Below are 23,700 nucleotides of genomic sequence, written 5' to 3' on the forward strand. Positions count from 1 at the left end.
GTTCCATAGTCAATCAGGGGCCATAATCTGTGTAAAGAATAATATGGAGTTATCTAACCTCATCATGTGATGGCCCTGAACAACTGTGAAAAGTATTAAGTCAATTGAATGAAGGGTATCGGGCTTATAAGTGAAAATCCCAACTTGCCCTAAAATTTTCACCGGACGCCGATGCTGGGGCGAGAAGTATAGCCCTCCTTATTCTTCGAATAGTCGAGCTAAAAATGGCATTTTCTAAAATCAAGAGCAACAACTCCTGACCAACAAGTCAGATTTGACCTAATCAAACATGGTAGAGATCTTATAGCCGTCATACATTTTTAAATGTGATAATGATTGGTGAGGAAATAGAGGTGCCTGAGTGGAAAAAATGTTATATATGACATTTTCTAAAATCAAGGGCAATCTTCTTGAAGTAAGATTTGACCGATAATCAAACTTAGCTCAGATCTTTTGGTCCTATATTTTTAAATGTGATAGGGATTGGTGAGGAAATAGCGGTGCCTGAGATGTACCAATGCTTTGTACAGGTGTGGCATTTTTAATAAATCAAGGGCAATTACTCTTGACCTACTCATCAGATATGACCAAAAATTGAACTAAGTAGATATCTTGTGGCCATATACATAGTGTTTCAGTTTGAATGAGATTTTTTCAGAAATGTGGATGCTAGAGCGATAACAAACTAGTTGCAGGTGATGATGGACATTATAAGGAGATCCTAAAAGTTCACCTTTGACCCCAAACAACCCATGTAGGGAGGGGTATAAATAACACAATGTATTTCAAATGACTGCTATGATCTATATTTACTATAATGTGTACATATTCAATTTATAATTAACATATACATGTATAGGAATTCTGTCTCATAAGTTAAATTTATTTATTTATTTATGCCCCCGCCCATTTGCTGCATTATAGCTTAAGCTAGCCGTGACACCTTCACGACTTAGATAAATAATTGGGTTTAAATGCCATAAGTGACGTAAGATTGAAGTTACACTTATTTGCAATCAAATCCAGACATTGAAAGAGTTGAAGAAACGGAGTAAGATACAAGAAATCCGGGTGAGATACCCTAGAGCTTTGCAAGGGGCCAATGTTTGATGAAGTTGTGTTAGTTTTTATAGAGAATGTTCCAGGAATTCATTAAAACAACGAGTTAAATAAATTTTGTATTAAATGACCAATATGATACTCTATAATACATAATTCGTTGTTATAAAAGCACTTAGCATTTTCATTGCTATTCATTTATGACGTCATTTACTTAAGGAATGATCGCTTTGTTTCTTGCATTTATGCAGTATGAAAGTAGGGCACGCGAGAAAAATTATGATCATTTCTCATATTCACATTTTTCAAAAAATATTCATAACAATTAAAAATCAGCAGTATTTTCCACAATTGAGTATTTATTTTTAAAGAAGTTTAACTGACAACATTTGTTTGTATTATAAAAGAATAGCTGATTTTCGTAACATTGTATATCATTGGTTAAATGGCGTCGTGTAATACTGAAATAAATAATGAAGTACTAACTTTTTGCGTGTTATACAATATGAAAGTAAAGTTTTATTTATACAAAGATCTAGGCAAATGCTCCATCATGAAGACAGTTGAAAAATAATGTAAATCACTCCGTAGAAACCTATACTGGTGTCCTTTTTTAAGAGTTGTGTTTTATGTCCAAATGTTAGTGTAACATTTATCACTGTCAATTTTTTAAATTAAAATCAGTAATTGCAAACATATGAAATGAACTATCAATTTTCACCAATACTTGATTATGTTGTGAAGATCATTTTATCACCACATCATTGTCCAATTCTAAGTATCCAAATAGATAAATACAAAAATAGGAGGTTAAACAAGCAAGTCTGACCAACACTCAATCTCGCCATCATTATCTTATCACTGCTTCATTGTATAAAGATGTATATTATGATTATTAAATATACAAGATACAATAATCTTTATTTAAAGCTGGGTATATGATAACAAAAAAATGTTCAATGAGCTATTTTCGGACATGGATAACAAACATCATACATAACATAACTTAAAGCTGCACTCTCGCAGATTGGCCGGTTTGACAACTTTTTTATATTTTGTCTTGGAACAAGCCAATTTAAGCGAAAAAATCCATGGAAACCAGTCATATAAGACTGCTGACAAAATATTGGATTGCAGATTTTTAATTTAAGTTCAAAAATTGATGTTTAATGCATTTTTCTTAAACTGTTAGTAATGCTTTAAGCCATAAAACATTAATTTTCGAATGGAAATATAAATATCTGCGATCTGATCTTTTGTCAGCAGTCTTGTATCACTGGTTTGCAGATATTTATGCAAAATGTGCCCATTCTAAGATAAAAAATAAAAGAGTTGTAAAAATGGTATATCTGTGAGAGTGCAGCTTTATCAATGAACTGGTGACCTGGGGCAGTGATTACGAACAGTCTCAAGTCTGAGTTCAGACTCAAGACTCATTATGGCTAAACTTCATTTCATGTAACTTTCCTTCTATCAGAGTATTGATGATAAAATTTGCTGAAATATATCAGTATTTGAATGTTTAACTACTATTTACATATTTTTTGTAAAAGAAATGGAATAAATATGATATTGTGTTCCTTTATAAAAATGCTTTTCTGAGTCTGAGTCTAGATTTGGACTTGAGACTGTTCGTAATCATGGCCCCAGGAAATAAAATTCAGATAATTTTTTTAATTAAATATGAATGGTTACAAGACTGCTGTAGAGCAACGCCAATACTCAACTGTTTTTTTAAGTCAATAAGGGGCATTACCCAGCACCCATTCAGGGCCTTCCCAAGACAATATTTTAAGCGCAATTTTTGTAGGAAGTGGGTGTGGGAAGGGGATACACACTTCCTTCTGTTAAACTATCAAGGGACATAACTTGACAATTATCAATGCCCAAGCTATGGGCCTTGTTGTACACATTCATATTTTCTCTGGCCACATGTGCGTCAAGTTTCTTTCAAATATCTTGAATAGTTTATTAGCTTCAAGTTAACCAAGGTTTATTTTTTTGAACAACGTTTTGTGAACTAACACCATGACAATAACTCACTTTTAATATCTTCAAGTATTGTACAAAATTTAAATATGGTCATATACAATATATTTTATTGGGGAATGATGCGTCATTTTAAATGAAATCTGGAATTATTATTTGCCTAGAAATATATAATATTGATTATAAATAAAATGGACAGAAAAGATAAAACAATGTGATTTTTTTTTGATATTTAAACAGAAATTTGGAATTTTATTTTCACATTCAGGGAAAAAGAATTTGTATTAGCATTGGGAATGCTATGTTGGCATAGTGATATTTCACAGAACAGAACAGAACTAAGATCGTTCATCAAGCGGACCTCTGGTTCCCAGTTCCGATCACATGATATGTCTATTGATTGTACATCAAATGTCTTGATACAAGAACTTAAGACAATGCAACAACTGTCAACAAAGAATGATTGCAAGTGAATACCAATTTTTAATATGCCTAAAGATTTAGACTTAGGCTTAGGCCAAAATGGTTTGGTTACATCCATTTCAAAAACAGGAAGGGTAAGTAGGTTTTTTATTTTTTATTTTATTAGGCTTTATGTGTTATTGTCAATATTGGAGAATTGTGGTAAAGTAATCTTCTGTATAAAGCTTTAAAACTACATATTGAAACACAAACGTAAAAAAAAGATTATTTTTTTTCCAACTAACTATAAAAACAGTAGGGTAGGCGCCTATTTTGTAGGTAGGGTCGGGTAACCCAAACCAAATATAATATTTTTATGACCTTGGGAGCCAAATGTATGAAAAAAAAGGATATTATTACACGTGACAAAGTAAAAATTGTCAATTAATTATCTGGAAATTCATAAAATCTCTGAATAACTGGTCAATGTTTATCTAACATGCAAACATCATAAAAAACCAGGGCTAGTATTCATTAAACATCTCAAGTCATTTCTTAAGTCGATTTCCTAAAATGTTTAATGTCAAATTGAAAGAAAAAAATACTTTCTTTTTATTATTAGTATAATTACATAACATTGATGAAAATAAAGTTTCCAAGATACTATTAAATTAATTAATCATATGAGTGAGATACTTAATTAAGAAATTGACTTACCCCCGTAACTCACAAAGTAACATGTAGGAAATAGCTCAAGATGTTTTATGAATACTTCCCAGGTTATTATTTTTTATTCAATCCACAATATTTTTATGCTTTTTTGGTATTAAAACAAATTTTTAAAACAAATTTTTGTTTGATACTGCATATAATCATGCAATTTGATACTACGTAAGTTAATGCCTGGCATGCATTTTTTTTATTTCCTATAAGCAAATTTATATACATGTATGTCAAGCTTATTTATATATGTCATGAATAAACAGAATTGAGAAGAAAAAACGACCATTAAAAGGGGATGATAAATTAGTACCAATAAGAGGGTTTTTTGTATAAATATGTCATCCATTCAAACCAAATATTATAAATTCAATTTTTACAATAACACACGAAAAACACTTCAATCAACCCATTTGCTGAGCAGTCTTTTTAACAATATCCCAATCAATCGTGGTTGACTGACAGTGCATCAAAATGTCCACAAACTTTTCGAGCGTCGCTCCTCCTGGCACTTTATTTCTCCACTTATAAAGAGCCGAGTAAACCTGCATTGTAGTTGTAGAATTTTCCATCCTACAATGATCTATTTCAACTCTAGTTAGATTCATTTCAGAGGCTACAAGTTCCCAGTCTGTGCCAATGGACTGTGCCAGTCTGCTAAGATCACGTTCCGTTAATCTGCGTTTTCGAATGTGCTCGGCTATTTGAGCCAGCCATGATGTGGGATCTACCACTGAAAAAGACAAGCAACAATGAAACACAGTGAACCCTAAAAAAATGTCCTTTTTATACAAGCCCAGGTTGGTTGGTAGGGTGTTTTTTGGGGTATTTTTTTAAAGAGACTAGGCACCAGATGATACCATTGTTAGAATTTTTTTGTCAAAAACTTACATAAAATTGACATCATTGTGTACAACACATTGAATCTTACTTACTGATGTATCACATCACTTTTGACACATGCATCTTTCGCATCTTTATTTCAAACCTTATGCCTGATTTTAACCCTTTTAAGCAACCAAATAATTGCTGCTGGCAACAACTTGCAGATCAAACACCTAGATATATTAGACAAGACCACACTCGCGCATAAAATCGTGCCAACAATAGTGATCAATATATTGTTGTAATAACTTATTTCACAATCGTGGTAAAATAAATATGTTTAAGCCAGGGATGGCAAGGAGTACTGAAGATGGTTTAGCATGCTTGTAGTGCCACCATTTTAGGTAAACTCTACACCACACAGCGTACATTTAAACACCTTGTTGTCGGCTGCCTATTTGAAGAAAAACTATGAAATACTAAGCGTACAATTTCGGAGTAAAATATCTCGATACTGTAATATTTTTGTTTACTTCAATAATATAAATAATTCTCAATAAAAGACATCCACCAATCAATTGTGATGATCAATGAAAAAATATGCCCATTTACCATTCAATGTTCAAAATTTGGGTGTATTATTTGGTGAAAAGTCCCTATTCGATAAACAATAGTGTTGTGCCGATGATCAATTATAATCGACAATTGATCGGAAAGGCCTACATCGGCGACAACCGATAGTGAAATTTGAACAATCGATTATAGAAACAACGGATGTAACCGCTACCGCCTAATTTTCTTTTTCTGGTTTATGCTTGTTAATGTTCAAATGTTAAGGTCTTACTATGTTAAGTTATCTGATCATATTCTTATCAAGTCAGTACGTCACTACAGTACCTTTTTACTTTTTTTTTGTAATTTGACTGCTAAAGAATTGTCTCAACTTCTATGTTTGTGGTAACTTAAAAGTGATCTCGAAAAACATGTTACCATTTACTTCTTACCATGTAAGAATTTAGTTTTTTCAGTTTTCTGAAAGAAAATATTCTTGTAATACTTATAGAATATTCAACTGCTTGTTGTACCTGTTACTGACTGATTATTAAATAGATTAATAATCGATCATTGATCGGTTTCATAAACCGATTATCGATAGTATTTTTTCTGTCCGATTCCCAACACTAGTAAACAATACAATTATGTGGGAGATACATGTACCACTAACAAATCTTTGCTAATTTATATCAGTGCAAATTGTGGTCCTTAGTTGACAGTTTGTAAAATCTCACAACACCTTTCATAAATTTTGATACGCCAATAATGTGCCTAGCGGGGATTAGAGGGTCCATTGTGTCTTGTTGGTAAACGTGCCAGTACCGTTACATCGTCTGCATGTCGTCTGTATATCATGCTTTTAGTCATAAAAACTGTCTGTTTCTTAATCTGAGTACTTGATTAGTAAATTAGTATTGGAATACCCAGACAATCAATTGAGAACTCGAGTACCCAGGTACTCACTGCCATCCCTAATATAAATAAAATCAACACCAAAATTTGCATTGATCAGTAAAAACATTTCAAGCAGATCTGATATTTACCTGGAGCTGTCGCCACTTCAGTGTTTTCAATTTGTTCAGCGAGATGAGCTAATCCAACAAGGTGCAAAGTTTGCAAAAACACATCATAGGCTCTGTCGTCTTTCTTCAGCAACTTCGCAAGGAAGCATTTGTTTCTATTTTCTGCAGTATTTGGGTTGAAGCCGTTTATTTCTTCATCATCAGGTAAGTCAAATACATCTTCTTGAACAAAGTGGTCAACCAAGTCTTTCGCATCCATATCTTTTTTAATGTCAATAATATTCTTTTTAATCTTTCTTTGCAGTTCCTCCCGCATTTTGTATGGTTATATGGTTAGGCTGCAGTAACGAGTTTCTCTAGCTGAAACAGAAAGGAAAGAAAACTTTTTTAGAGTTTCTTCGTAATTCCCCATTATCAGGGAAGTAAGTACCGGTAATTCAATAAAAGTAATTTTAACACATAAAATAAATATTTCAGGCAGGTTCTGAGCCCTTCATCAGTATTTAAAGGTCAGGGGGTCGTTTCAATAAATAATTTTAGTTGTAAGTTTAATTATTGCAAATTGCAATACACTTCAGCATTTTTTTTTTAATTTCCTTAATTTCGTGTTCAATTTCATTGGCTAACCCCAATTCACACGGGTGCAGGACGAAGTGAACCATTTCACAAGTGAACCAGTTCCTTAGTGTACCATTTCAGGACCAAGTGAACCACATATGTATTATATAGTGGCTATTGTGTGATGGCACACTGCCTGAAAGGTGATAATAACTAGTAATTATCGCCATTTGAATGCAAGACTTCACACATTTGCTACACTGTTTAAGATGTTTATTTAGCTGTTAGAAATTGACTTTTAAGCTTCATGACAATTAGTATAGTAGCTATTTTATGATAGTAACATAAATACAAGAGATGCATAAACATTATGATATTTATTACTTGATGCATTCAACATTATTGGCTATTACTAAGGTGTTTAAAAATTCAGTATTTTGTTATTATTATATCATAGGCTCAGATTATCTTTAAAATGCTAGCGAAATGCAGATGGATCCAGCCGAAATGTCATGAAACACCCACACTTATTTGTTTTTGGTACATGACTGAGGTGTAAATAACAAACATAGAGAATTTTTTAACATATATGGAATAAAATTCAACAAAGTAGGATGAATATATTATCAATACATCCTACTTTGTTGAATAGAATATTCCCTATATAACATATAGATGGTTCACTTCGTCTCACCAAGTGGTTCACTTAGAGCTGGTTCACTTAGGAAGTGGTTCACTTCGTCCTACATTCATTCACACAAATATGTAGCAATTAATGAAACTATGGCACTATGTGTACTGAAACTATGGCACTAAGATAATTAAAATAGCCACTGGCTCATTATCACCGGAATGCTCAAAAAGGCTTTGCCATTGATGTAACTGTTGTTGGACAGCCTACTTGACTATGCGCTGTTTTGATCTTAGAAATGAATTAATAACATGCCTGTCAAACATGAAAGTCAGGCTCTAGCTGACTGTATGAAAATACACAATATGTTATAAAATTTTGACAGGTCGAAAGCAGGGCTCTCACTAGGCTGAAAATTTTGGGAGAAGTGACTTCTCCCTTCAGTCAATCTAGGGAGAAGTGGGGAGACTTTAGGGAGAAGTGATACTTTTTATAACACCTGATACAAAAACTATGCCATACCACACACCTCAGTTTATATTCACATTCAAATTGATTGCTATAACTATATAAAATGTTCATAAAATAATGTATCATTTTTGGCTCAGCAAAAGTGTATTTGTCAATGTCACATAGTTAATCTCCAAATAGCATCTAAAATGAAGCAAAAAAATACATCTAAGGATTTGAAATAATCATAATGACCTCATAAATGAACTGTCAATAAAGTAGGGGGACGAATCTTGTTTTGGTACGTTCGGGATAGGGTACGAATGTCACATTCAGTTGTGCTGTTATTTACTTGTCTCTGGCTAAATAATTTTAAATATGCTGACATTTAAGAACCAAATGACATTTAAATCAGTGTCCTTGATGAAAAATTTACCAATACATAATGGGAAGTTGAAAAATTAACTCGGAAAATTGTTCTGACAAAATGGCGATCTCGCTGATTTTTTTTGACATCGTAACTGTGACAGGAGAAAATTACTGTAAGTAAACTCTACATAAAGCAAAAAAATAATATTTTTTTGTGTTTACAAATCATTTTTCATCATGAACATTTCACTAAAACCAATCAAATATTTGGTGATACATCATGTTATTGATTTTCTTAGCGCCTACTTGCCGATGGCCCGAGATGGCTATGGCCGTCTGCTTCAAAAGCAACAATGTTTAAATGTCTTGCATTGTTTGTTCAATACATATATTAATTACTTTTTAACTTAAATTAATGCTTGACACGATATTTCATAATTATGTCTCCAATTCTATCTCATTTTAACGAACTTATATCATTTGATCAGGGTCTTCTGAATGTACATTCTGATTGGTTAACTTTCAATAGCTCCGCCTACTGGCGATGTTTTGGTAATTGGATGGCATGGCCCAATTATCGGATTAGGAGATTACCAATTTGTATGAATGGCTTATTGTGATGTTTTGACTAATGGGACATTGGCCAAATACTCGCTGATTGACAGATTTACAATGTGCTAAAATTTTCGGCGAAGTCAATGTCTCTTTGATGATACAAATGGGCGAAGTCTGGGAATTTTAGGCGACCACTTCGCCCAAGTCGCCCCCTCGCGAGAGCCCTGGTCGAAAGTATTTTTTTGTAAATACCAAAAAACTCAAATCTGAAAAAAAAACAAAAAACAAAGGTCTAGTGGTTGAAGGGGATAATATGCTGTCCGTCACCGATCTGCATAATCCCAAATTGGCCCCAGCTACCCGCCTGAATGTTATTTGGCCTCAGAGTTAAATTCTAAAATAACACCCTAAAACTTTAATAAAACTTCAATTTTTCAAAAGTCAATCATTCTCATAATTTGTATTTAGGTTACTACATTTCTCTATCCAGTATTTCTACATACAATTGTTGTAGAAGGGTGACAAGAGGGCACCAAATACCATTAACAGTTCAAAACACAATAATCCAAGTATTTCGATATAAATATCGTACTAATATGATTTCTCAATAAAATGATAAAGATGCTCGAAGTCGAAACAAAAATGTCCGATTTCCGTTATTACATCCGAAACGAGCAACACCATGTCAATGGTCAACATCTCAATATGACATGAGTTTTATTGTATTAATAGACAATAAATGATTACATCCTGTTTTATACATTACTTACAGTCAATGAAGATGAATAAAACCAAACAAAAAGGTGAACAAACACTTGTCAATGGGATTCCATTTTCTGATATCATCAAAGGAGCAGTCAACAACTACAGTACTAAGATGTCATTGAACAATCATAACAACTCGGCCATCTCCGGCAAGCTTTGGGATAGTCTGTTGGATATGTCCCGATTGGTCGATTGAAGTCCAGCTGATCTATACTCTTAATAATAATAGAAAAAAATACATATAAAAAAATAAATAATGATTAATAATATTATTAATAATAATTATAGAACAATAATAATTTATAAATATATTATTATTATTTATAAAAATAATAATAAAGTAATAATAAAAAAAATCCTTAGATTTTGCCCTTTCCTTTGAAAACCATATTAGCATCATATGTAGTAAAGCTGCACAGCAACTTAATATATTGAAAAGATTAGGCAGAAATTTGTGTAGATTAAGCCGCCTAACCATTTTTCACTCTTTTATCTTATCCAATTTCAACTTCTGTCCGTTAACTTGGCATTTCTGTTCAAATAAAAGCACAAACAAGGTTGAAAAAATACAAGAAAGAGCCCTTCGTTTTGTTTATGACGACTACTCCAGTAGTAGGAGCAGCAGTCACAGAAGTAGTAGTAGTAGTAGTTTATATCTTGTTCTGGGTTAATCCCGGGTGTAACAGAGTATACATAGATTAATATTGGATAACCTCTTTTTGAGCCAGGGGCGTAACTAGACGTACTCCTGATACTAAAATTTGTCCGTTTTTTATAGTATACAAGCGTGACATCATTGAAGGTATAGTCTAAAAATAAAAAAATAAAAATACGAAGACTGTGGTACACAACTTTCACTTTTCACCCTGGTGGCAATTGAACTTCTTCTGTCAGCCCTACATTAGTTCCACTGACAAACGTATGCTGCAGGCGAAGGACTGTGACTTGTTTCATGCAGCTAATGACACGTACACGAGTCGTAATTGCTCTTCTTCAGGTAAATGTTATTTACCATTTTTCATGATACACGTTAAATATTCAGCACAAATGTCTAAGCATAAACTGATTATATATACATAATAAATTATTATAATATCCACAGGGCCTTACGAATCCTTATATACTTTCATGCGGAGAGAAATCACGATGAAGAGTGGAACACCCTGTTTGATCGAGAAGGTGGTGGTCGTCAACAAATTGACCGAACGTCCGAATTTTGGAAGAGAGACATATTTTTGCATTTCGTCGACGACGAGCTGTTAGAATTAGAAACACGCTTGACGCAGGGCATTGGTCGGTTCTGTGCACAAAAAACTTTTGACATACAAACACGTTCATGCTTGGATTTGTTTGCTTAATCAGGTAAATGATTTATAGTTAACTGATTTAATGAATGAATAAACATATGTCGCAACATTTGCGTTTTTTGCAGATTCAGAATGACGGTCTTCCCTAGGTGAGTATCGATGACGTGTACAAATTAAGCCTTCCACGCATGCCTAGATGTGGATGAAACCATTTTGTCCGCGAGTTTGAGTGGTGGTGTATGTGGTGGACGGACGCGACGTTGGCGGTGACCGTCCAGCTGCACTGGCCTCTCTAGCGGAATCAATAACGCTTGCAAGCAAAGCCCTTTACCCAAGCATACGACACTGTCTCACTCTTATAATGGTCATGTCGGTGTCTACGGCAACAGCCGATAAACTGGTGAAGTACGATGTGTACTGAGCGCCCAAGTGTCATTTCTTGGTCCCTTGGATGTTTATAGAGAAAGAGAAATCTGTGCCGAGCGCATTGTCGACATGTTTGGTAACCGACAAAACAGACGCCTTGCGTTTGTGTTTAAGATTTAAGGCTTAATGTTTCTTGTGAAAAAAACACAATGAGGAAAACAAATCAGTTATGATGTATACAATATATGTCCTTTATGTCAGAGAAACAATACAATTAACCCATCTGTTTTGATTTTTTCACCCAAACCAACCCACCCAAATATGTCGTCAATATAATCTCTGGATAGTCACGAAATGCCAGGAAATCGCTTCCTTCTCCATTTTGTTTCAGGGGCCCATGCCCCCGGACATGCCCCCATGGTTACCAAGGGAGTACATCTCAAAATGGCTCAGTTAAGCACCTGTACACTGAAGACAAGATTTGGTGTCCTCTGGATAATTTTTGGTATCCTGGGATTGTTATGGCGTTAATGTTAGGATATTGTATGAGGTTATCGTCGGCTGTCCTGAACAAGTTTTGGGGAAGTATTGGCTTGTCAAGAGATTATCTTATGATGCCATGGTAGTAATCTTGAGGTGTCCTTGGAGTAAACTTTAGTTTTTAAGGGAGATGTTCGGGATGTTCGCGTGCAGCAATTTGAGGGGGTGAAAGCGAAAAGATTCTATCTTCTTCTTTATTTAATGTTACTTAAAACCTTTTCACATTCATCCTTCGAATTGCATTCTGAATGAAATCTTAATTGGTGTAAATCTTGTGGGTGATTTCAGTGTACTGGATGTATACCTGTGATGTGCTTGAATGATTTTGGAAAATATGTGCTTATGGTTGCATTGTATAATAGGATTGTGTATGTACTGAATTATTTTCTGTGTATGTAAATCTGGGACCAATAACCAAGTTGAAATTAAGGCTGGTAAGAAAAATGTCCGCACCATGATAAACCAAATTGAACTGTTGTCTGTTACCTAAACATGGACGGGTGATAAACAAATTAACGGAAGATACCATTTTCGGGACTGTTCAGGTAAATAAAGTTTGTCATTCACTTGTTCATTTGTTGATTAATACTAAAGCATTATTTTTAAGCCTGGATATTGATCCTGGTCGATAAAGCAAAGTTTATTACAGTTGTAATATCATTGCAACTAACCACATATCGGATAGTGAGTATTTCGGATGTCAAGGGCAACTAATAATTTGACATTATTTTATTGTGAAGTAGTTTTAAAAGTATCCTTTATCAATTGGAGATTGTTATATTCACCAAAAACCCTTTGATATAAAGTTTATAAGTATAATTAATATATTTGGATATATCATGATCCACAGTAGTCTAAAATAATAGACGTGTTATACGGGATTTTTCCAATCCCTAATGTCTGAACGGGAATGTGCAAAAAACGGTGGTGTTTTAAAAATATTGAAATTGTTTTAAGTGAAGTATTTTATGGTTGAAATTGATCATGGAGAGTTAAATTCATATTTTACTATGTAAGTGAAATGTTATTTTGCACTAAACAAACATTTAATGCATTAAAACAAGTTGTTTACCTTTCCAATAAAACAAAAGTTGACTGACACAGATAACAATTATGCGAAGGGGAACAACTCGATACAATCGTAATAACTCGGCCTCCTCCGACAAAGCTTCGAGATAGACCTCATTATACAATCGTAACAACTAGGCCATGTCCGAAATGTTCCAAGCGATTTAAAACTGTGCCCTGAAGCCTTGCAGGTGCCCTTCATGTATATATAGGTATGTTTTGACAGAATAGGCGTCAAACTCATAATTATAAGTTGGATATTTTTTTGTGTGCGTACGGAACTAATATAAAATAACATTATCTGGTAATATTTCTTGTTTTTATGATATTTTATAGATGCTATATGCTTTAACCCGGAATCCTGATCGGAACAACTATCCACTTTTGATACTAAACAATTTGTACGGGAAGGATTTGCCATATCAAAAATCTAAAAAAAATCTGTCAACGTACAATTATTTGGACTAGATCCACAGGCGCTAGTCACATAATATTTTACAAAATCAGCCTATATTTGTATATTTTGATATCTTATTTTAGTATATAGCCCATATAGAACATTAAAAAAAAAGTTTGTGTCAAGTACCTGTGTCATGATCTGACAATTTTTTTATGCAATTTTATATGCATATATCCTGGCCATTTGCCTAATTCCGAATCAATTTTGAAGTTTTCTTAAAATACCATCTGAATTACTAAACATAAGTGCATGAAATTTTAACAGAAAAATATTGGGTCCTAAATTTACCAAAATGGAAAGAGGATCAAAGAAAAAAACAATTAGATATAATATAATATTCAGTACGAAATGAGGACATAAATGACATCTGAAAACATGCATTTAGTGCCTAAATATTCATATTTTTCTAAAGAACAAAGAAAACATCAAGTCAATATACAAATATTTAAATGCAATTCAATTGAAAGGCATGCATTCAATGTTTAACCTGTATATATATATTTTATACGTCCTTGAAGCATTTGTATGTGTATTTTCGGCCTATCCGAACTCTTTTGTCCGAGTACAAATCTGCTACATTTTTGCTTCGTTTTCATATCAAGTGCTACACAACACAAACGCTACGGTATCAGCAGTGTATTTACTTAATATGTATTTTTGCATTCTGTGATTGATGATATGTCACAAACTTTATATAGTAGGTCTTGTATTCAAAGGTACCCCTACGGAACCTTAATATAAAAGCTCCCGCTGTATGACGTCCCACGTGACTTAATATTTATATTTATCAAGACATGATACAGGTCGTCAGAAAACAGTCCTATCATAATATTCCTTTAATTGAATATCTCCTTTGATTTGTTCTGTATTTAAACCGATGTGATTAGACTTAAAAAATAGTCCTGCATTCAAAGAAAAAGAAAATCATGCAAATAAATTTATTTTTTATCTTGTCTTTTAAATAATTGTACATTGACAGATTTCTTTACCATTTTTTATAAGGCAAATCCTTCAGTTTGGGATTAAAGAATCCCATATAACACGTCTATATTTTAGACTAGTCTTTTCACAGTTTTCTCTTTAAAGGTGATGGGATGTCACAAATTGTACCAATGGAGCATTGCAAATTTGATCACTTCATTAATTTATTCTAGACTTTGATAAATTGTATTACTAAAATACATATACTCATGTTTCAGGAGACAAAGTGAGGTGATGGCGTCAAAGTATGCACAAAGAATGGCACGGCTGTCATCTAAGATCTTTGGTGAAGTATCTAGACAGACAGACCAGAAATCCTTGAAGATCGTGAAAATTTTCACTGGATTACCACCACACCTGGATCCTGCCAAAGTGGACTACTACCCTAGGTTGAGGGACACTAAGACCCTCACAGATGATCTTAGACACCATGGTCTATTTATGTAAGTTTTGGGCATCATAGAATTATGTGATTCATTTATGAAAAAAGATTTTGAGTCAAATAAATACTGTATGTTCGAACTTTGAAACATCAAAAAATAAAATGGAAATATTATGTTTGAAGCTGTGGGTAACTCTTGTAATTTAATTTGTTGATACATTTGTATAATAACATTTAAAGAAAAGACATTTATTTCCCGAAAGTTTTTCATAGTTATTGGTTAACCAGAAACCTCATTAGTAAATACATGAAATCCTCAAAGGTCTGTAAATAAATTACTTCATACTTCAACCTCTTACAGTTGACTTGATAAATTTTTCTTTCTTAACAGAGACGAGTTTCTGGATTTCAAGGAAGAGCTCGTTAAGAAGCGTGAGGCTAGTGGAAAGGTGAAAAAAGTGCCGTATCACATACAGAAGAGACTGGAAAAGGAAGCTAAAGCACAGGAAAGCTCAGAGAGTTCTTGATGTTGGCTTTAATTTGATAATGTTTTTATGTCTGACATTACACATAGTGGATAGATTTGATAATGGCTGATAGACATGAACGTTTTACGCTTGAAGGCACTGAGCTTGGAAGACTGATAAGTGTTTTATACTGCTATTGGGCCAGAATATGTTTATTTACGTTTTGCCATTTTCATAATCAATAAATTCTTAAATAAAGTGAGCATGTATCTGATGGATTTAAGGAAAGTTTGACTTAGAATTTGACTCTAAAATGTATAAGAATGAGCAATAATAATAGAATTTGCTGTAGTTATTTTTACTGTCAATAGAATTATGATGTGAGCAACTTGTCTACAATATCAAATATTAAATAAAACTTGAATAAGGCCTGCCTGTTTTGCAAAGTCAAATGTATTTTTATCTACTTGTTGTCAGCAGCAATAATTAAAACATATTTCAAGATATTCACATTAAACTTGGTACATATGTTCTTGGAGACAATGTGCAAAAGTGTGACAAAGCTATTGAGTTATGTCCCCTTTTCAACTGCAAAAACAACACCAGAATGTGTTCCATAGATGTGTTCATGGTGTAATTTGAGATTTGATGCTATTCTTTAAAAACAGCAATTGTTAATAGCCCATCATTTACTGTGACATCCTGCCAAATGGTTCAGTCACTCCAGAGTAATGGACCTTTAACTGTCACCATTTAACAAAATTAACCCTTTCCATTCTAGGTTACAAAGTGCCAATTGTTCACACATTCATATCAAATCACCACTTCAAAGAAACCAAACAAAATTCAAAAAATGTTTTATCCAAATACATCACATGATTTACAGGGAGAAAAAAAAACAATACAATTATATCAATATCACAGTAGTTGCAAGATTAAAACAGTAATCTGTATACAATATGCTCACATGTGTACTTACAATAGGCCATATGTTCAGAACTTTGTTAAATAACAGCATTGTTAAGTTTCAAATCTTTATTGCTCTCGAAGTTTAATGACCACATGTGCTATCTGTAGTATTTCTCACAATGTTGGAGACAAATTATTCAGCTGTAGGTGTTTTATATAAAATCTAAATATATAAGCAGGTTTTCAAATGGTTTTGAAGTTAACAAAGATGCTGTTAACGACTTTGTTTACCTTGTGAACAAAGTTCTGAGCAATCGACCCGATGTGTTAACAGTTTTACGATAAATAGGCATAATAAAATGATAAAGCAGTCACAACTGACTTCAATTGCACATTTTGAACCAAAGTGTTAAGGCACAACATCTAAATTATTTGTTTCTAATTTTACTGCCAAATGATATAACCTTAGTACATGTAGGTTGAGATATATATTTATTATTTTTTCAGTAAAGTCGTCCCTTAATATCATTTTCACACTGAAAACCGTCATCATTTTGCCTTGGTACGTTTGCATATCTTCCATGTGCTCTTTCAAGAACTACCGAAAAATTATCCATTAATAACGGTCGGCAAATATTTGTCTGCTGACAAGCAATGAAAAATTAGTTCCTGGTCAAAAAAGGGTAGGTTGGAAAACAGAAACGAGAATGGCCATTGGCCAGAGTAAGCCGCATGATTAATCAAAGCCCTGAATGCGTTGAAAGGCCTGCTATGTTTTGCGAGTCTAGTCAATTAGTTGTAAAACAAATTAACATATTGATCTCAAGATAGAATATGCCTCCTCATGAATTAATTCGCAAATACTTATATATGGTTATGCTGATACTCATTTAAATAAAAACCATGAAGTATCAGTCACTTGGAATGCTAATTTGATATGTGTAAATATTATTATTATACTAAATAATTACTTAGTGTAAGTATGGAGTAATCCTCAATTGCCTATGAAATATTATCTGGAACTTTGGTTTTATAAACAATGCACTGCCACGGATAAAGCATTTAGGCATTCTTTAATAATACAATGTACCTACTTTACGCTTAAAACACGACTGAGTCGTATTTAATTTACTTCCAGGATATGACCGCTAAACCAAATGCATCCAACAAAATGCATTGGGCATGTTATTTAAAGTTATGTTTAAGTTTCTTTCTATAATGACGGGATCCTCGCGCAAAAATCCTCTGGATCGAATCCACATACTATTTATTTCCTGTATGGATCTTAATTGCACTCAACCGAAGTCGTTTGTGTACACAATGAACATATTTATATCAGTGGTTTATAAATATGCATATATGCAACATGCTCAAGACTCTGGGCTGAAACTACTGAGATGAAATGAAAAATCTTCACACGTTTTCTGTTCCTTTCGGCATTACATGACTAAACTCACAAACTGTAGAAGGTCGAAAGCATGCCAACGCTTTAAGCGCTTTGAATTTACATTTGTAATTGTAAAAGTCGCATAACCATTTATTTTGTGTAAGTAAATACTAACAATCTTCATAAAAAAATTGTCAAGTAAGAGCCGATTTAGGCTATTTTAAACATGAACAAGTATAAATGAATGAATTCCAATCATCAAAAAAAACTGATTATAGGATAAAATAAAAAAAATAAAAAATATCATTTAGAGCATTTTGGATTGATATCTTACGCAAAATCTTCGATACAATCCATGTTTTTTTTCCGGGGGTTAACGAGTAATCACGGTTAATTTTCGGGGGATAAACGGGTCCGGAATTAACCTGTCCGAAACCGAAAGTATCTAGTTCTTCGGCTGCGGCCAAAATCTAAACAATGATATATACAGATATATACATGTATTTATTTTGATTCAGTACGCGTTCATTTTGAAATTATTTGCGCATTATGCTTTTTATATTGCGTTTTGTAACTCGTCGATAATAAAATAAAATGCGTTTTCTATGAATTCAAAAAAACGCAACTTATTCGCAGTATTTAAACCGCAGAATATAATATGACATTCATTACAGCGCTACTTTTAGCAAGCTACTTAACATGCAGAACGCTTATCGTAGCTATATTAGAGCAGATTGGTAACTAGGTAATTTAGATCGAGGGGTGAATGCGAAAAGGTTCTAAGTGACATTAAATAAAGAAGCAGATAGAACCTTTTCGCTTTCACCCCTCGAGATGTAAATGTTAATGTAAATTAGATCGTTGACCACCGCAGTTCTAACAGCGTTGGGGCTGCGCGCATTAATTCGTCATAAGTTAAAAATGTTGTGTCGATCTGCCGATGGTAATATCCGAGATACGGTTATAAAAGTATGCAGGCCTAGCGGCCTACAGTCTAAAAAGTATTATCAAATTAAGTTTTATCGGTCTATTTGTATGTCACATGAGATGTATTACTTTACTGTAGTGACGATAAAGTGTTACTTTCAGGATTTTCAGTCGTTGCGTGTTCAGCTTTAAAGGGGCTGTACTCCGTATGATGAAATAGCGAAAAAAAGAAGAAAATTGTCGAAAACTGACATAAACTTAGTATTGAAGTGTACAATGCATTGACACTTTAATACTAACTGAAGTACCACATAGTTTACAATTAATTTATTTTCCGCAGTTTTTTTGGTATTTTCCATTAAAATAATTACTTCTACCTAGTAGAATTCATTCCTTATGCGTGATTGGCTAGTCGATGTTATCAAGTGATATTACCAAGTTAGGTATATAGCTGAAATATTCCAATTGTTTAGCGGTTTCATTCTCAGGTCCTGGGATTCGTTACATAATTATTTTTTGTTCCAATCTGGTGTACAGTCCCTTTAAAGTTCAATTCACACACTAATGTAGCAAAATAATGATACTATGGCACTATAGTAATTTTAATTTACGACTAAAATCTTCATCTATACGGTCCCCAGGTCGTTTACTCAACCCTTGTGACTCGGGTTTTGCACCTGAGGAAGATTTCGGCTCACTGTCAGTTTCACTCATCAATTCCAGTGGATTGACCATCGCAGTCGGTAATGGTGGACCATTGTAGGTATTTTGTTGGTATCCATTGCCTTTCTGTGCCATTTCTTGCGACCCTCCACTCTGAATGTCGCTTGCTGGCGATAAGCTGGTAGGAGTGGATCGATTTTCGCTGGTATCGGAAGAACTTGGCCTCAGTGGTTTATTCAGTGCTGGGAAAAATCATTCAGTGTCAACACTTCAAGAAACTCAATCAGCATATTTGTCAGTAGGATATTTAGGACCAGTGTGAATATTGAGCAGCTCGGGTCAAAAACTAGGTCGTATAAGTGAGAATATTTGTCAGCAGCATTAACATGTTTCAATTGTTCGGTTAGCGCAGCGGATACCGCACTCGCTTCGAAGATCTCTCACCAAGGCGACTCGAGTTCGATTCCCGGCCTTGGCGCATGTGAGTTTGGTTGGTGGTCACCAAGCAACACAAGTGGGTATCTCCGGGTTCTCTCCCGCGCAACATCGTGCCAACGAGAATGACTTCGTGTAAGTTAGTATAACTTTAATCACAATCGTTGTAAAATAAATAAATATTAAATTAACTTGGTTCCAATAATACATCCTGCCAAATTGTCAAAATTGAAAAATAACTTCAATGTACTTTCTTTCTCGGATATTTATGGAGTTGCTTTTATTTAACAAAAGGTTTCAGTTGGACAAATAAGCTTGTCGACATATCATCACTCTTTTTACGATGTTATATTTTAAGGCCTGAAAATCTTGTTTTCGATATTTTTCAGAATATGTTTTTCATATTCCATTTTTGCTTATAAAATCCTTTAAAATGATAAAAAAATTCAAATATAAAATCTTTGAATGAGTCCCAGCAAATCGATAATTGAAACAAGAAATTAATTCAAATTTCATATGATTTTTTATGTCTGCCCAAAATTATTAAAACGTGAGTCCCTTAAAATGTGTTGCTGAAACAACATTTAAATTCTTGACTGATTTTAGCTTGTTGGATTAGATATATACATGTATTTCGATTAGATATATAATTCAGAGTACAACCTATATTTTCAGCCAACTTGGAATTGCAGATAGGCAATCAGTATAAGTACTTAGTATAAGTACTTGACTTAATCCTTAAGAATTTCAACTTTCGCGGGCGTGTTAAAGGTTCGCCTACTGCCACTCATCCAATACACAATCCCTGTGTCAGATTTTGCGTTGGCAATGTTTCAGCCAATACGGTTATATTTTAAATATAAGTTTATTATAAGATGATTGAGAAGGAAATGACAGCAACATATACACTCGATCCGCCAATTCTTAATCATTAAGATTTTACTTCAGTGATCTAACTTTAACATATTTCAAAAATCAACATTTTAAGCAGATCTGATATTTACCCGGACCCATCGCCACTTGCGTGCTGTCAATTTGATCGGCAAGATGATCTAACCCGACGTTGCGCAGAGCTTGCAAAAACACGTCATAGGCTCGGTCTTCTTTCTTCATCAACTTTCGAAGGAAGCATTGGTTTCTATTTTCTGCGGTATTTGGGTTGTAACTATTAATTGCTTCCTCATCGGGTATGCCAAGTAGTCCTTCTTGAAGGAATCGGTCAACCAAGTCTTTCGCATCCATATCTCTTTTAATGTCAACCATATTCTTTGTAATCTTCCTTTGAAGTTCCGGCCGCATTTTGTGTGTTTATATGGTATGGCTGCCTAAAACAAGTTTCAAAATCTGAAAGGAAAACTATTTTAGAATGTCTTCGTAAGCCTTCATAGGGAAGTAAGTAATTCAATCAAAGTTGTTTAAACACATGTTATAAATATCTCGAGATAGCCCATCATCGGCATTTCACACACAGTCCTAAAAGATGCACTCTTACTCACAAATAAGATTTACCACAATTAATAATATTGTTTTAATAATCCATAAAGGAGAATAAATGTCGAAAAAAATGGTACTTATGTAGGAAACCGAGTTTAATTTGAAAGAAATGAACATGAAAAAGTAGTTCAACCTTATGAGTCTATAGTAGACCACAGTAAATATTTTAGCATTCACCAATCATTTAATATTTTTGCACTTTCTGCTACACGGTTACATTCCTGTTATAAGTATTTAATATTTTCCATAAATGCCTCATTTAGTAAGTAGTTAAAGGTTTATTAGTCAACATTTATTTTTGATATACATGTGTATGTATTGATTTTGAATAAGAGTGTCACTTTACTGTCACGTCCAGCTCAGTATCTCTGTTTTATGTTCAAAATGGCTTCGCCCATACTCAAAGGTGCTCGTCACATTGCCTGGATACAATATGACATTGTTTGTTTTTTATATTTTTTATTTTTAATATTTTTTTTTTATTTTAATTATTATTTATTTTGGTAAAAATAGTGAATATATATATATGTCATTTAAAATATTATTCCACAATTTTTCATGAAAGAAAAAAAATATTCCACAATTTTTCATGAAATTATATATAGTATAATATATAAATAAATATCTATATTTATTTATATATTATACTAATTTTCTTTCATGACACAATTGTGGAATCTTTTTTCAAATGACATATATTCACTACCTTGACCGAAATAAATAAATAATAAAAATAAAAAATAAAAATATTAAAAATATGAAAAAAGAATGTATTACTGTATCCAGGCAATGTGACGAGCACCTGTGCCCATACTGTACAAAATAACCGTGTTTCATGAGGTACTGATGGAGGGCTACTTCATTTATTCCCGAATTATTAATTAAATGTTTAAAAGGGACTCGTTCACGTTCCATAGTGTTGGAGATAGTTTTCGTATTTGTGTGAAATGTGAGCATTTTTTTCTTGCAATATTATAGATGCTTTTGCTCGTTTTAACTGATGAATTTATGGCCATGTAGCTATTAATAAAAAAAAATATATATTAAATGCTCTTTTGTCTGTACGCAAATCATGTTTGTTTGTTTTTTATCATTGAAGTCTTTTGAGATATACATGAAAATGCATTTTTTAAAAATTGCGTCAACCTATATTGTGCACTTAAAATGACTATTACTGAATTATTTTAGAGAATGACTACTTTCCAATAAACCCGTTCTTTTCAAAGATATGCTTCCTGTTCGCACTAAGTACTATTGCATTTGTGCCTAAAATATGCTTGATGTCACGCGAGAGTAATGACATGTTTCTATTTTTATATATATATATACATGTACAGAAGAGATTTTCAATGATAATATATTGACAGATGTTCGGGCTTTTCTGCCCCTTAAAATATCGGACCCGTGATTCCCGAAACATTTCCCAATCACCAGAAAGAAATCCCAATAAGAACAGCATTTTATTTTTAGTTTTATTAAACCACCACGAACAGGGAAAATGTATAAATGTGTGACAGTACTAAACCGAAACTAAATGGTTATTTCTCTAGATGTTATGGAGGTTTATGTGATTTTATGTTAAAGTAATTTTGAGAATGCAACATACATTTTATGCCAATGAAAATGCAAATAGGCAATCATTAAGTACTAGACTTAATAATTAAGAATGCCACTTTTCGCGCGTGTTTAAAGGTCCACCCACTGCCACTTATCTGATACACACTCCCTGAGTCAGATCTTGCGTTCAATAACGTCACTGTATCAGCCAATGAGGTTGTATTCTAAGACAGTAAACCTGACAAAATTTCTTAATGAATCGAAAGGGTTCGTTTGCTACGCTCACTCCGCCCATTCTTATTTGATTAAGATTTCTTTTTTATGTCATCTGACTATTACAAGTGTGGACACTGGAGCAATTTTAACTCGGACCAGTAGAGAGCATATCATATTTGAATACTGAATTAACACACAAAACACATATACAAACAACATACCGGTATCTAGTTATCTCGAAAAATCAACAGTACAAAAATTAGTTCTTTTCATTTCGAATGTCACTTTTAAAAGTTGATCACGTCATCCTGGAATACCGTCGTAATTGATGCGCATGAGTTTGTACCCGGTGTGTGCTAAATGATATATATATATATAGCGACTGTGGCCGGGTACCAACGGTATGTGTACTTTATTAATTTTAAACGCATATAAAAGTATGTCTTTGTTTATTATTATGATGTATATTTAGATCAATTGGATCAGAGCCAATCGTCTTAATTAGCCCCTTAAATCACGTGACCAAAACTCAGTACACTCTTTCTCCATTATCATGAGTGTTGTTCGCCGATTTTTAAACCGTCTCTGGAATTGCATTGAATTCAAGATATTTTGAAGTTATTGAATGGTATGATAAGAGA

At 33.4% G+C, this 23,700-nt stretch overlaps 2 protein-coding genes across 2 annotated transcripts; one reads left to right on the plus strand and one right to left on the minus strand.

Annotated features, from left to right (window-relative positions):
• Window positions 1–1,165: 1,165 nt before the first annotated feature.
• On the minus strand, window positions 1,166–23,381 carry LOC128216232 (uncharacterized). The gene is made up of 6 exons (XM_052922803.1): window positions 23,281–23,381; window positions 20,797–21,136; window positions 19,287–19,599; window positions 15,364–15,442; window positions 6,594–6,894; window positions 1,166–4,903 (listed from the first exon to the last, which is right to left on the minus strand). Exons 2-6 carry the CDS (start codon window positions 21,089–21,091, stop codon window positions 4,575–4,577), a joined length of 1,317 nt encoding a protein of 438 aa, XP_052778763.1. The 5' UTR covers window positions 21,092–21,136; window positions 23,281–23,381; the 3' UTR covers window positions 1,166–4,574.
• Window positions 12,599–16,757, plus strand: LOC128217247 (28S ribosomal protein S33, mitochondrial-like). The gene is made up of 3 exons (XM_052924253.1): window positions 12,599–12,658; window positions 14,841–15,065; window positions 15,396–16,757. The coding sequence occupies exons 2-3, from the start codon at window positions 14,857–14,859 to the stop codon at window positions 15,529–15,531; spliced, it is 345 nt and encodes a 114-aa protein (XP_052780213.1). The 5' UTR covers window positions 12,599–12,658; window positions 14,841–14,856; the 3' UTR covers window positions 15,532–16,757.
• Window positions 23,382–23,700: the final 319 nt, after the last annotated feature.

The sequence above is a fragment of the Mya arenaria genome, chromosome 14 (assembly GCF_026914265.1).
Source record: "Mya arenaria isolate MELC-2E11 chromosome 14, ASM2691426v1".
NCBI lineage: Eukaryota > Metazoa > Mollusca > Bivalvia > Myida > Myidae > Mya > Mya arenaria.